The sequence below is a fragment of the Leuresthes tenuis genome, unplaced genomic scaffold (assembly GCF_036924035.1).
Source record: "Leuresthes tenuis unplaced genomic scaffold, fLeuTen1.0.hap1 SCAF_3, whole genome shotgun sequence".
Lineage (NCBI taxonomy): Eukaryota > Metazoa > Chordata > Actinopteri > Atheriniformes > Atherinopsidae > Leuresthes > Leuresthes tenuis.
Window position 1 is genome coordinate 28,166,348 of NW_027325357.1, and position 13,663 is coordinate 28,180,010.

The 13,663-nt window shown below is 40.7% G+C and overlaps 1 protein-coding gene across 1 annotated transcript in view; it reads left to right on the forward strand.

Annotated features, from left to right (window-relative positions):
* Positions 1-1,984: 1,984 nt before the first annotated feature.
* The window catches only part of LOC140303916 (integrin alpha-5-like), a 40,102-nt gene continuing 28,423 nt past the window's right edge, over positions 1,985-13,663 (forward strand). The window contains exons 1-7 of the mRNA XM_072382897.1: positions 1,985-2,336; positions 9,660-9,784; positions 11,421-11,521; positions 12,831-12,954; positions 13,118-13,179; positions 13,345-13,390; positions 13,507-13,632. Of these exons, the coding sequence (XP_072238998.1) occupies positions 2,155-2,336; positions 9,660-9,784; positions 11,421-11,521; positions 12,831-12,954; positions 13,118-13,179; positions 13,345-13,390; positions 13,507-13,632 (766 nt within the window). The 5' untranslated portion in view covers positions 1,985-2,154. The remainder of the gene's footprint in view (positions 2,337-9,659; positions 9,785-11,420; positions 11,522-12,830; positions 12,955-13,117; positions 13,180-13,344; positions 13,391-13,506; positions 13,633-13,663) is intronic.

Here is a 13,663-nt window from a genome sequence, read left to right on the forward strand (position 1 = left end):
CCGTCGTGACTCACTGTTATTTAAATCAGAGGCCCTAGTCTATAGCATGTGGAGACCTACAAATAACTATGTGCCGAGTGCTCGCCTGCCTGTCAGGCTGCCATCTGACAGATTAATGAGGGACAGACGTCTGTGGGCTTTCCCACTTGAGTCATGCTGAAGTGTCTCGGCATGTCGATCACTTTCCAACAGTGAGCAGCTTGGAGTTTGGCCTGTAGAATGTACAGGCAGGAAGTTTACTTACACTTCAGTGATCTTCTGCTGCTGCACTGGCTGAGAGACGGCAACAACAGAGATGAAAGAGGACATTTATTCCTGTTTTCTCTCCATACTGAGATGGTCATTTCTGTCCAAGCAGCTACAGCAAGTAGTTTGACAATGACTGTGAAAATAATGTCACACTGTAAAGTGGAACAGAGAATCGAGCTCAGTCTACAGCTCCCCTCCACTTTATGGAGCTTTAACACAGTCATTTTTTGGGAGATACTTCTCGCAGTGCCTCGAACGATTTATGTTGACAGTATCTCAAAAAGGAGACAAGAAAAGGCCCAAACTGGATTCCTGTTGCAAAGATATGAAACTGAATATGCTGCTCTGTTTGGATCCGTTCATTGTTTACATATCTGGTTGATAGAATTACGTTTTTTGGTTTACTTTAGCCACTTTTATTCTGTTGTTGTTGATTGCAGTAGGATTTTCTTGAAGAAAAAGCTCTGCTTTGACTTGCGTAAGGCAGCAACTATCTGGCAAACATAGATGAGTGTTTAGCAGCCAAGAAAAGACAAATATTTCTAAAATACTAAAGAAGTGCTCATGAAGATCTGTTTAGGTAGCCAGGGACACACAATCCTGCTCCAGAACTGCTGGATGTGTAAAAATGCTTTTTACCAATATTAACTCTAATAAGGTGCTCATCTGAAGACATGAAATACAAATACTTTGCTTCCACTACAAAAGTGTGTAAAATGTTTTCCACTGAGAAAAAAAAAAACATAGAAAGTTCAATTTCCTGATTTACAAAAAACAGAAAACCTTCTAATCATTAAATATTCACATATTTCTCATCTGAAAAGTATAATAACAAGGTGGCTTAAATACCCAATTTCAAGTAGGCTACTTGTGTAATGTAAGCTCAAAGTTCCCACATCCCTCACACCATTTTTCCAGCAGGGAGCTTCAGGTTCTGGAACCAGCTCTCTAAAATGGAACGTGGGGACCAGGATGCTTTCATTGCTTTTCCTTCATAAGATTTGCCCATGACATCAAATTTCCAACTTCAAGTCCTGCTGTATGATTCACAGAGACAGAAAATTGTCTGAATTACAAGGGACATTTCCACATTAGGTTCACACACCAGACTGGCACTGATTTGGTGGAAATACCCTAACAGATGCCTAGTGGACCAGGAAAAAGCCTCCCAACCAGTCATGATGTCACAAATCCCACACAGCCCTGCACTCCTTCAGCCTCAGATGAGCTCAGAGAAACTCCATGAAGCTGAAAATCCTTCAGCGAACGCGGTTGGAGGAGGATTCAGAAGGTGATGATAGGTTTGAAAAAACTTCAGCTGGTCAAATAAAGTGTGTATCAAAAGGAAAAAGATTCAGTTTCATAATGCATAAGAGCAAAGGGATCAAACTCATCTAACTATGACACAACTAACTATGACGCTGAGTTTGTTACTGATCATTTACTGGGACCCAAACCCTTAAGAAACTTCATAAATGATCCTTTTATATTACTGTTTTCACTTAATGGTAATTAATAATGTATGATGGGTCTGTGTTAACTGCATCTTATTCCAAGGCAGTTTTATCACTTCAAATGTTTTAATTCCAGACTAAAAATTCTGCTGTGATCTGTTTGGTTCAGTTCGGACCGGACTGTCTGGGAATATTTAAAGCTCCACCCCAAATTAGGTTGCTCTCTTTCCTCCCTCCTTTCCCTCCCCCTCTCCTCTCCTCTCCCCTCACTCTGTGTTTACATTGAACAGTTCGCTCTGGACCACGGCACCGGACCTGTTGGAGCTGGCTGGATTTGTCAGGACACAGATTCATGTGGAAAGAACCCGGACTGCCCCAGATAAGGACCAGCACGGATGATGCGTATTGCGCTGCGGCCATTCAATGAGAGAAGAGACGCGCAGCAGAAGAGATGGGCACCATTGCTGGATTTTCACCTCCCCGGCAGTGCGCCGCGCTGCTTCTACCTGTAGTGGCGGCTTTTCTTCACCTCTGCGCCGCTTTTAACTTGGACACGGAGGGGCGCGTCGTTTTCACGGGACCGCGGGGGAGTTATTTCGGTTATTCAGTGGAATTCTTTGCCAACTCTTCCAGGTAAAAGCTTCAGGCATCAACGCAAAATCTAAACTGTGTATGCGAGTAAAAGTTTTTGACTTTTAAAGGTCTTGGCCTTGAATATGTTCTTCACTTGAGGTGGATTGTTCCTGTCATTTATTATTTATGTATCTGCACGCCCCCCGTCTCACAAGGCATCCCATAATACACTACAGGATGTCACCACATCATGCCCCAACACTCCTAATGACACAATAAGTTATCAGTCAGTGTTATAATAAAAAATAATGATATTATTTTAAGGTTTTATAGTGCTCTTTAAAAGAAAAACTGTTGCAAAGGAAATTAAGTATGAATTCATTCATATTCACATTCATGTCTTTTACACACACACGCAGATAGACTGGATTCCTGCCCAAGTATGATTGGAAACAGACATACAAGTCTCACTCTCTTTATGTATGTGTGTGTGTGTGTTCGTGTGTTCAGAGAGGAGGGGGTTAACCTACTAAAAAGTAAGAAAAACACAGCTCTCAGTCTGAAAATGGGTCCAAAGGGGCTTTTTATTGACAGATGAGGAACTGCTGAGTGAGATGAAGTCAAAGATCAAACATGTTCTTCTTCTTCTTTTAGTCACTGTGCTGATGGTCTCACACACACACACAAACACACACACACGCCTACTCACAGCCAGATTTCATAATGGGTATGAGTGAGGTGTGAGTTGCATCAACCAAAGCTGATGGCTTTGTGCTTCTGGTAATAAACTGCACCCGGGTCAAGCCTTTACATTTTACTCAGGAATGCACGTGAAAACAAAAAGAGGTGCCGAGTGATCTATAAAAAACTGAGAAGGTCGCATGAGGTGTTTTATGGTATTCCTCAAATCCTCACAAACTCCTTAAACTGTTGAATGAAGATATTCTGCCTCTTGCCAGAAATACAAAGCAAAATATTTCTTGTTTCCTTGTTATAAGTGGGACTTTAGTAAAGACAGTAATTTGATACATTTCTATGACATGATAACAATACAAAAAATGTAACCATCACAAATATTAACATACATGTTTGTTATCTTTTTTTTTTGCTGCCACGAAAAACAACACATTATATTATATATTTTGTGGATTTACGAAACAAGCAATCACCAGATTTGTTTTGTTCACCCAAATTTAGAATTTGTGATCAGTTATTCTAAAAAAACAAACATCTAACTGTTAGCAAACAGTTTTCACTTCTTTTATTATATAAGTTCATAATTTAATGCTATGTTGTAGCTAAATCTAGCCATTAGTATAACAAAGTAACAAGTTCAGTTCCTCAAATTTTGTTTTCTACTGTTATGCTATTGCAGGTTATTTTTGACCACTTTAAGAAGCTCATTGTGATTACATGACTTAAGAAAAACCTGAATCATTGTCCGAGTCCAACTAAAACTGTAAAACACGTTATAAAACATCTCATAAACATGCTAGTCTGACTGAACGTGTTCTAAATCAAACATTCAAAGTCAAACTAACACACCAAGATAATGCGGTTGTGAGATGAATCACTCCTGTGAGTCTACCTCCGATTGGACTCAAGCTAGCATATGTGTTTGCTCCCCAGTTCACATCTCAGGCATTGACCCGGAAGTAACAGAAGAAGCTGGTAACAATGGAGAATAACCACAACGGATAGCGTCTCATTTGTGAAAAAGGAAAGCAAAAGGCACATCTGAAATGAAGATGTTTGACATGGTAGCAGTTTGCCTTTAACTGTTTGTCAATTGTTTTGGTCCATGACATAATGGGTCAAGCTTAAAAAAAGTCCACAGAACCATTGCTAAGCTCATTGCTGTCAGACTTATTTCTTATTTCTGTTGAGACAGTTAAGAGTTTGGCTTGTGCAGCCAAAACAGACTCTCAGCCAGCTGTTCACAGCTGCTGTTGACCTAAAGAGGATGTGATGCATCACCTGAAATCTCTTCTGAGATGTTGACAGGGATGTTGTCCATATCAGATGGTTTGAAGCTTCATGGTGTGTGATAATCTGCTAGACAGCAGTCTGTAACTTGTAACATGTGGAAGCGAAAGGTCAAACTGCCGCGACCTTTACCATGTACAGTAAATCTCATTTACACCTTTGTCAGCCCACTGCGCCTCAGTTTGCTTTCACTGACATTCTCGGGGGCTGACACACTAAATGTTGGTGTAATAGCAGATATTTCCCTGAGAGGAAATTGGTTAAGATTCTCTGCGTTTTTGTAACTGAGCTTCTGGTGGTTAGAGGACATGTTTGTGGGCTACTTACTAAGATAAGGATTTTAACTAATTTGTTCAGACTTCGCCCTTCTTTGTTGGCAACAGTTATTACACCGAACAATGCCACACTTTGTCCTCGCTCAAATTCACGTGTGCTGGCAGCACAAAATTGCTGGTGAACATCTTTGTGTGAATCCAGGCTGTTGTTTTGTGGTGGGTAAACAACACAGCAGGAAAGGTTACTGAATGTGTTCTGCCGATGGCATTGTTTCCCCTGTCATACCTGCCTGCAGGGAGCAGTGTAAAGAGTTCCACTGGTTGCTGACCATATTATCTGTTTTCACTGTTCGGTTAAGTCTCAAGTGTACTGTTGGAGGCAAGCAGCAAATGCATGAAAGTGGTGCTTCCCCATGTGAAGTGTTGTGGGACATATTTATGCATTTATGTCCCACTGCTACAGATTCAGTAGTGTGGAAATGTCTATTGAAAATCATGTGGCCTACCGTCAGTGAACCCGTTATGCTTGCCAGTGACAGTGTCAGTCCATAATTAAAGGACACCAAAGGCACAGCTTAAATGCCAGTCAGGTTATGTATAGCCCTTGTCTGTCAGCAGGTTAATGAACACTTCTGATATCGGTGTGGAGCAAATGTACAGAACAGCAGCAATGGGAGACTTTATTTTTAACTCCAGCCGACAGCATTCAGTTTGTTGCTATCACTTCATTTTCAGGCAACCAGTCATATGAAATAAGCAGAGACTGTGACTGATAACCGAGAAAACGAAGCAGAGTCCTGACCGCATCCTTCTATCCTGAGTTGAACTTGTATGACAGAAATTGTCCCAACTGTATGAGCTGATCTACTGGAAACTAATTGCTGCTGAAGAGTGCTTTGCTTTTAGGACGGTGCAGCTGCAAGCTCACTGTGAGCAGTGTAGTCAACACTGACGTAAATGAGAGGATTTTTAATTTTTTTGGACGAGGGGTGGGGATGAAGCAGTTCCCAGCACCCTGCCAGAAGTTTTCTGAAACAAAAACAAAACAAAAAAAACTATAAAACTCTATGTGGATACACACCCTAAAAAAAATCACCACATATTAGTAGTTCTAAACCATTTTGGCTTTGCGACAATCTGCCCACTGATTGATATTTTATTGCTCTATTTCTATGCTGCACCAGTCGGTGGAGGCAGACCTCAGGCACACTTTTTTGCTTTTTGCCATAAAACACTCATCCACACACAAACACTCACACCACTGATTATACTGGGTGTCTCTTTACTTGAGTTACGTTCATGTCTTTTGTTTAAAAAGCAGAGCTGAGAGTGTTACACAGACATCATTAACAAAAAATGGCACTAATAATGGTCTCTGATATCAGCTAATTGAGCAACTGAATGTGTACTGATAGGCGACTTTCAATAGTAAAAGACGTTAAACATATATATCGCAACTATTTAACCTTGGCTAGGCTTTGCAAGATGCTTTATTGTGTTTCCCGTTCACCCATTTACACACATTCACACAGCGTTTCATCTTCAAGACATCCTTTTTTTCTTTCATTCACACACACTCAACCCCTAATGAGCACACTGAGGCCTACGTGGGCTTCAGGGACACTTCAAATCACTCTACAGCAAACAGAAGCTTACCTGTTGCTTATTCCTCATCAGCTAGTATTACTGTATTAGTGTGACAGCCCTATCCCTGATCAAAATTCATGGGTGGTGTAGTTATGCACAGTATACACAAGTATATGGACATATTATTGACTTTTTGAGGTGCCACACACGTTCGTGTCCTAACTATGAGCAGTCCAGCCATATACTTGTTTTCACATAATCTTCCAGAAAACTTTGAATGCTTTGAATGTGATGACTGGAACACAAGCCTAGGAAAGTTGCAAAATGGGAAAAATCTTACATCTGTGAAGCCTCTGTTAATTCTGTATTATATATAGTCTGCAGGCTTTGAAGCAGTGTTTGCTAAACTCCACATGATGTGTTCTTCAGGGAAAGGCGTACTTCAGCAACGCAGCGCCAAGATTGTGCAGCATTGAAAAAAAAGTTAACCTGTACCAAACTAGCTTTTCTGTAATCTAGACGTGTTCGTTACTGCAAATGTTTGGCCAAGTATGAAACATCAAATATGACAAAAAGGGGCACAAAGGTCCAGAGTCAAGCAACAATTAAAAAAAAGAATCACTCTTCATTCAAAACTATACCTCAGTCTCCTCAGTTTCCAAATGCTTACAAACTGTTTTTTAAGAGAAGAGATGATGCAACATTTTCGAAGTGCTTCTGGCACCAAATTCAAAATGAACATGTGTTTTTTACATATTGAAATTGCTCCTCTTCATTTCAGCATTAAGAATGTTGTCTTTTGTGGTGTAATTTTCAATGACATCTGACGTTTGGAATATTTGTAAATCTTTGGATTCTGTTCTTATTTACATTTTATGACGAATGTTTTTGTAAAGGGAATAATGGAGGTATCATGGGGAGCTCATAATTCGTTCAGTAAAAATGACATGTTTGACCTCGGCATGCCTCTGAGTCACTTCCCTGTTCACAGATGTTCCGTTAACTCATGCTGAACATGAGTTAAAGGAAAGGAATCCTGATTTCAGGCCTCAACAAATGCAGTTGTCATCCCACTGATACACATCACATTAAGTTTTCATTACCTGTTCTTTTAATTGACTCAGAGGTATATGCTACAACTCCACACGTGCAGAGATCACAGGAGGTGGTGGCTGATTAAGTCAAAGCAAGAGGCCCATTGAGAGCCTGCAGCTTGATCGTCTCAGTAGCTGTGGAGTGATTGATTTACAAGGAAAGCTTATCCTGCCATGTAAATATTCCATTTATGCTCCGCAGACATGTTGGGGGATGGGGGCAAGTACAGAGTCTGGCTGATTTCTGTTATTGTCATTAGTCACCAGCGTCCTTAGTTGTGCCATTTGCTCTGAGCTAGGCTGTTTTAACTGTATTAATACACATATTTTTGCATGATATTCATCTACAAATGCATCTAAAGAAATGCAACAAAGCTAAGCTGCCGCATGTGTTTTGTTACTTGTATCTTTTTTTCTTTTGCCTGTCATTTATCTCTGGTCTTTCATGTTGTAAAAAATATGCAGAAACATCTCCAGATCATCATGTGGTCTCACTCACATATTCACTTTAAACTGGCTTATAGATACCTTCTACTTTCTAATTTCCTTCAAATCTAAAAAGCAGAAGGGCAGCTAGCAAGCGGTGACTTTTAAAAGATGCTGACACAGCAACGTACACTTATGCAATTTTGGTGTTTGGTTTTGTTAATGCTGATACCTTTTCTAAAAGTTAATTGAATTCTTATCCATTAGTAGCAGTGTTCAGCTTCAGAACTCTGAAGGCTAGCATTTTCACAGAACTGTAGTTTTGTCCATGAACTACCACTAAGTGCCAGGATAAAAGCCTGTGGGCTGGCACAACATGTAAGGCCCTGACATTACCTGCTATCCTGTCGGCTGTGGTGGACCACAGTTCCTGATTAGTATGACTTTTTGAGATAATTACTTTTGACTGGGCCACGGACATCAGCCCGTCTTGCAGACAGCTAAAGTCTATCAGTGTTTGTTGATGAGTTGTTGCCGTCAGCTCCAGAGCCTCAATTAGGGATGATGTTATGGCTGGTAGACGAGCGTTTCTGTAAAGCTAAAGTTGCCCGTGCCCACACTTGCAGCCCCAGGCACAGCTTGTTCACTGGAAATGTGTGCGTCCCCATCAATGATGATTGAAGGCAGAGTCGATAAGGACAAGTAACTACTGTAGCACCAGATGTCAGTGGGTGTTAGCAGATTTTTTTTTTACCTAATGAGCGGCAGAGATAGTTGTTCACACACCGCCTCTCTCTAGCGATCCATATTAAGACCAAACACAGTATACCATTTTTTATTAACCTTTTTCTTTCTGGCAGATGGCCACTGGTACCTCCTTCCTGATTACATCATATAGGTTGGAAAGATTGTTTTGGAGACCAATGTGGAGTCTTTTGTCTTAGCTAAGTCGTGGCAAAAATGATGACATTGCATTTTCTGACAATGACCATATCAGACAAAAATATTGTATCATCTAGACTCAGCATTGGATTGAAAACTATGTTACCCTAACTAGAATACAAAATCATCTTGCTTCAGCTGGATTCATTACACGGACACTGTGATGCTGAGGGATTATTACGGTACAATTATGATGACTACTTTAGTTCTGACCTTTACTTTGTGAGGCTTTACATTAATTAGACGACCAGCATCCTGTTATGTTAGGAATTGTAAAAGTTAAAACAGAGGCAGCAACAGTATCAGTTACATCACAGCTGAAGAATATTTAAAAAGAACTAGTTGGCTCAATTCTATTGATTAGACTTGTTGAAGCTCACCCGTGATACTGAGATGGTCCATCCAATCACTCGCAAGCCTTTGTCTGTTCTTTTGCCAACAATAGCTTTTTAGAAAAATATTCATTTTACTGTACAGTAACATCTGCTGTAACAGTCAACTGTTAAAGGCGGAAATCTCTGATAATACCATTACCGAAGTAATAGCAGCAAATTACTATTAACTGTTCCCTACATAAGCTCATAAAGCAGAACCTTACAAGCCCTCGCCATGAGTTAGATAACATTAATACCAGTTCCATATCTAGACTGTAACTATAAAGCAACAGTCAGGAGACATTTGATGCAGTTTTGTTATTTGAATTGCTTCATATATGTTTACCCCTTCATATCGGAGTTCCTAGTTATTATACTAAGCTTAGCAGAACATTGCTTCCTATTGCAGCTTAATGTTTAATAGACTGAGTTGTAGTAGTTATCATCTAACTCACTGGCAACAAGCAAACATGGATATATTTTTACAAATAGAATTTATATCCAGGGGAAAATCAAGAATCTAAAATTCACTGGCGCCACATTTACCATTCCTCCCCTTATTACCCTTTTCACTTTCTGGTCAAACTTTTTCCAAGACAATTTAGATATGTATGATTCAGCTCAAAACTGTTTAATCTCTATGCCTTTCTGATTCTTTAGAACAACTTGTAAGTCTTTGTTTACCTTTCGGCCATCTAGTATCAGTGTTTTGATTGGCGCTCCGAAAGCCAACACCAGCCAGCCCAACATCACTGAAGGAGGAGCTGTGTACTTGTGTCCCTGGAGCCAGACAAACTGCAGCGTTATCGACTTTGACAAACAAGGTAGGGTGTCCTGTTAAATCTGAACTGATGGTTGCTTTCTTTGTACCCACACTGACAAATGTGTCATCTTTTAGTCTCAGTGTTCATAACCTGAGGAAGATATTCTGTCGTAATAATCACAGCAGTAGTTTGAAAGTCAGATTGTTCCAAGAGCACTGTTAAACAGTGGAGACAGGCTATATAGTAAAGTCTCATCTGTCTCTACCCAACCATAAAAGTGGCAGAGAGAGGCTTCAGGTAGCATCCTGAGTTAAGCACCTCAGTGCTTGACCCTGAGGTCAGAAGTGCGGCTGCTGCCATCGTATCTCTCCTGCAGGAGTCCTCTGCTTTGATTAAAACCAGCCCTTTTATGTCTCTTCTGAGTATTAATGGTGGTTAAGTATTTTCCCCGCGACCCCACCCACGGCGAAGGCCTCCCATTTTGGGACATCAACTCTGAGTGCAGGATTTTCACAGAGCTTTGATTTTCTGCTGCACTTGGGCCACGTGCTGTGAGCGCCCTTAAATCAGCGCTGAGTCACAATGGAGACAAGGACCCCAGAGGACGTGGGCTGCCCCCCGACCCGGCCAGAAAAATAATCGTCTCCATCAAAAACGCAGGAAGCGATAAGGACCACCGTTTGAGGATCACAGGGTGTAACTTATCGCCAGCGGTCGCACTCAGATATCGAGTTGCAGTTTACACAGAGCGAGAGCTGCGACTGTGCAAACTCTGCATACATAAATACACACCCACAGAATGTTTACAAACACAAACTGCCTCAGAAACTCCAGACATCGCTGGAGCATGTAAAACTACACACGCTTTAACATTTGCTCACACACAGACACATGTGCATACATGCTCGTGTGTTCACAGCGAGTCGTCTCACATCTCTCACAGCCAGCTTCAGGATTCACGATGTGTTCGAGGATGTGGGCCATTGACCAAACAGGCACACTTTGTTTAATGTCACCACTCTGCCAGAAAAACAGCTGACAGTTCCAGCCACATTTTAAGTATGATTTACATTCATTCGTGCTTAAATTGAAGCAGAAGCAAATCTTTTTATTTCCACTCTATATAACCAAATCTAGTCAAGGGTTAGACCACTGCTATTTCTCCAATGCATTTTTTCAATAGAATATTCTTAAAAAGAAGAACTTTATGGTGGTTAAAATGTCGTTGAAGTTGTAACAGACGCACACAAGTGCACACACATACCAGCACCCCCCCCCCTGTTATCACTCTGTCAGTACTGCCAGGACCTCTTGTTAAAACAGATCCTGTCAATGAAGTACAGCCGTTTGGGTTACTGTAACAACAAGCTCCAAGTCATTTTGAGCTCTTTTATGTCAGCCATAGCATGGAGGATGGATTAAAACGGCAGAGCCCTGAAACAAGGCCATAAAATAACCATGTAAAAAGCCGAGAACATATGGGGAACACTCTCAGATGAGGCCTTGACAGCACAACAGTCAAACACAGGGATCCGAGTTCCAAAGCAGCTTCTGACATCATTGAAGTTCTCTCCAGGTCCCACTTCCTGTGAACTAAAATGTGCTGTAACAGGAAATAGTTCAGTTTCAAATGCAATGCTTGGTAGTCTGTGGAAGTGCACCACTGAATATGTTTTTCTCTTTTGTAATTTTACAGGTGACCGATATTTTTATATAAATGATGTGAACTCTCAAGTTGAGTTCAAGTCCCATCAGTGGTTTGGAGCTACGGTGCGTTCCCATGGTAACAGCATCCTGGTAAGAGCAGTTATGGTATAGTTTATACAGTCTGACCACATACTGTCAGATTACATGCTATGTGAAATGTTTATCTAATTTAACTGTTTGCATAAAAGATTAATTCAATGCAACGTTTTGCCTCCTTGTGTGATCACTTGATGCGCTTTATAGACTTACAGAAAATTTCTGACAGAATTATAAATTTGAAAATGTGAAATAAAAAATAGCTCCAATGCTGTGGATGAAAATACTTTTTACAAAAGCGTCATCACTTGTCTGATTGGCTCCAGTATCAGACGGTGCTAAATTTCAACCCAATAAAGTCATCCTCAGCATGTACAATATGCTGTAATGTCCTTCTATTTCTGCATGTAGATGTGCAAGCTTGACCAAAATCGTGTGAAATCAAGCTTCTTAAAATAAACATACAGAGTTTGGGGATCAACTCATTCTTGCATGTATACAGTCAATTTCATTCTAATGGGCCTAGGCACTCTGTACATGCTCCCAAGTTCCATCTTTTTGTAAAAAACAGCAAAGTATAAGGCTACATTAATACAGCCAAATTCCCAATAACGCTGCTCTTATTCACATATTTCACGTTTCTTTTGTTAGGCGGCTAAACATGTTTGAACTTTTTTTATTATAAATCACCCCATTAAGACTCAAGGTCGCATAAATTATTTCCAGACTGTTGCTCTGCTCTAATAAAATTCTGGTTTTATAACAGCAGCGACAACAGGCAAAATCACCATTCAAGTAACTTAAAGACAATATCTTTATTGTGAATGTGGCTATGATTACATGTACCATGACCAGAGAAAGCTAAAAGCAGTGTCGTAGAGTTCAGATTGCTGTAGAGTCGGACATACTTCAATTGATATCTCGATTTGGAGAGTAATTCAATCAACTGACTTACAGCTGACTAAGCTTTGCATGAAAGTAAACTGACTTTTACAAGAACAGAAGTATTTTATATAGCTGAATTCAGTTCCCATGAGGACTCTATGCTATTCCCAAACTTGGCACATCTATCAAGCTGTAATCTTCCAAAGCTAATTGGCTAGTTAGCTTGTTTGCTAATGTTGTGGCAGCCTATGACTTAGTCTTTGGAGCTGGTTTTCTACTAGCAGTAGCAATTCTGGGCATACCACTGCCTTTACATCTTACTTTTGTTTTGGTTTTGACCAAAAATGACTCCCTCTGGTCACAGTTGGTAAGACATAGCATTTTCATTGTTTGAGGAAGGAGTTCATGGTCAGTTTCAGAACTCAAAGCTTGAGACGCAGTTTTTGTTTCTTAGTAGTTCTCTTTTCTTTCTCACCAGGCTTGTGCTCCCAGGTATTACTGGAGGACAGAACACGACGCACCTTTTTCTGATATAACAGGAACCTGCTACCTCTCTGTTGACAACCTCAAAACATTTGTGGAGTATGCCCCATGCCGGACAGGTGAGCTACTGCAATAATAGCCAACCTTCAGGGGGTTTAAAGCGGCATTAAAGGTAGATATACACAGCCACAAACAAGCTAGTATGGTCAATGTTTAGATGTTTTTTTTCATGAAGCAAATGATTTAATGGTGCTTCACGTGTTTTGGTGTTGGTCACTGCAGAAAGACATGGACCTGCTGGACAGGGCTATTGTCAGGGGGGATTTAGTGCTGAATTCACCAAGGTAGGAGAAATCTTTGTTGGAGAATTTGCTAAATTTGACATCATCACACAGTCAGTGTGTTTCTGTTTTGGCTGATGTAAGCTGTAGATCTTTCTCTCAGAGTTTGTTTGAGACTGGTGACATACAGATGTCTCAGCTCTGGCTACTGTTGTGTGTGCGTTGCAGGATGGGAGGGTTGTGCTTGGAGGACCAGGCAGCTTTTATTGGCAAGGTGAGCTCGCAGGAGTGTGAATCTGCGTGGACTTTGACAGCATCTCATGCCTTTGACAGAGTCATTATTTGAAAGTCAGATGTCTTTTAACCGACAGATGTGTATCAATCCTGCAGGTCAGCTGATCTCAGCCACCACAGAGGAGATCGTCAAGGCCTACTATCCCTCCTACTTCCTGCTGTCAGTTACTGGGCAGATTCAGAGCCAACAGGCTCAGGGGAGCTATGATGACAGTTACTTGGGTGAGGAAATAAAAAGAATCAAACAGAAGAA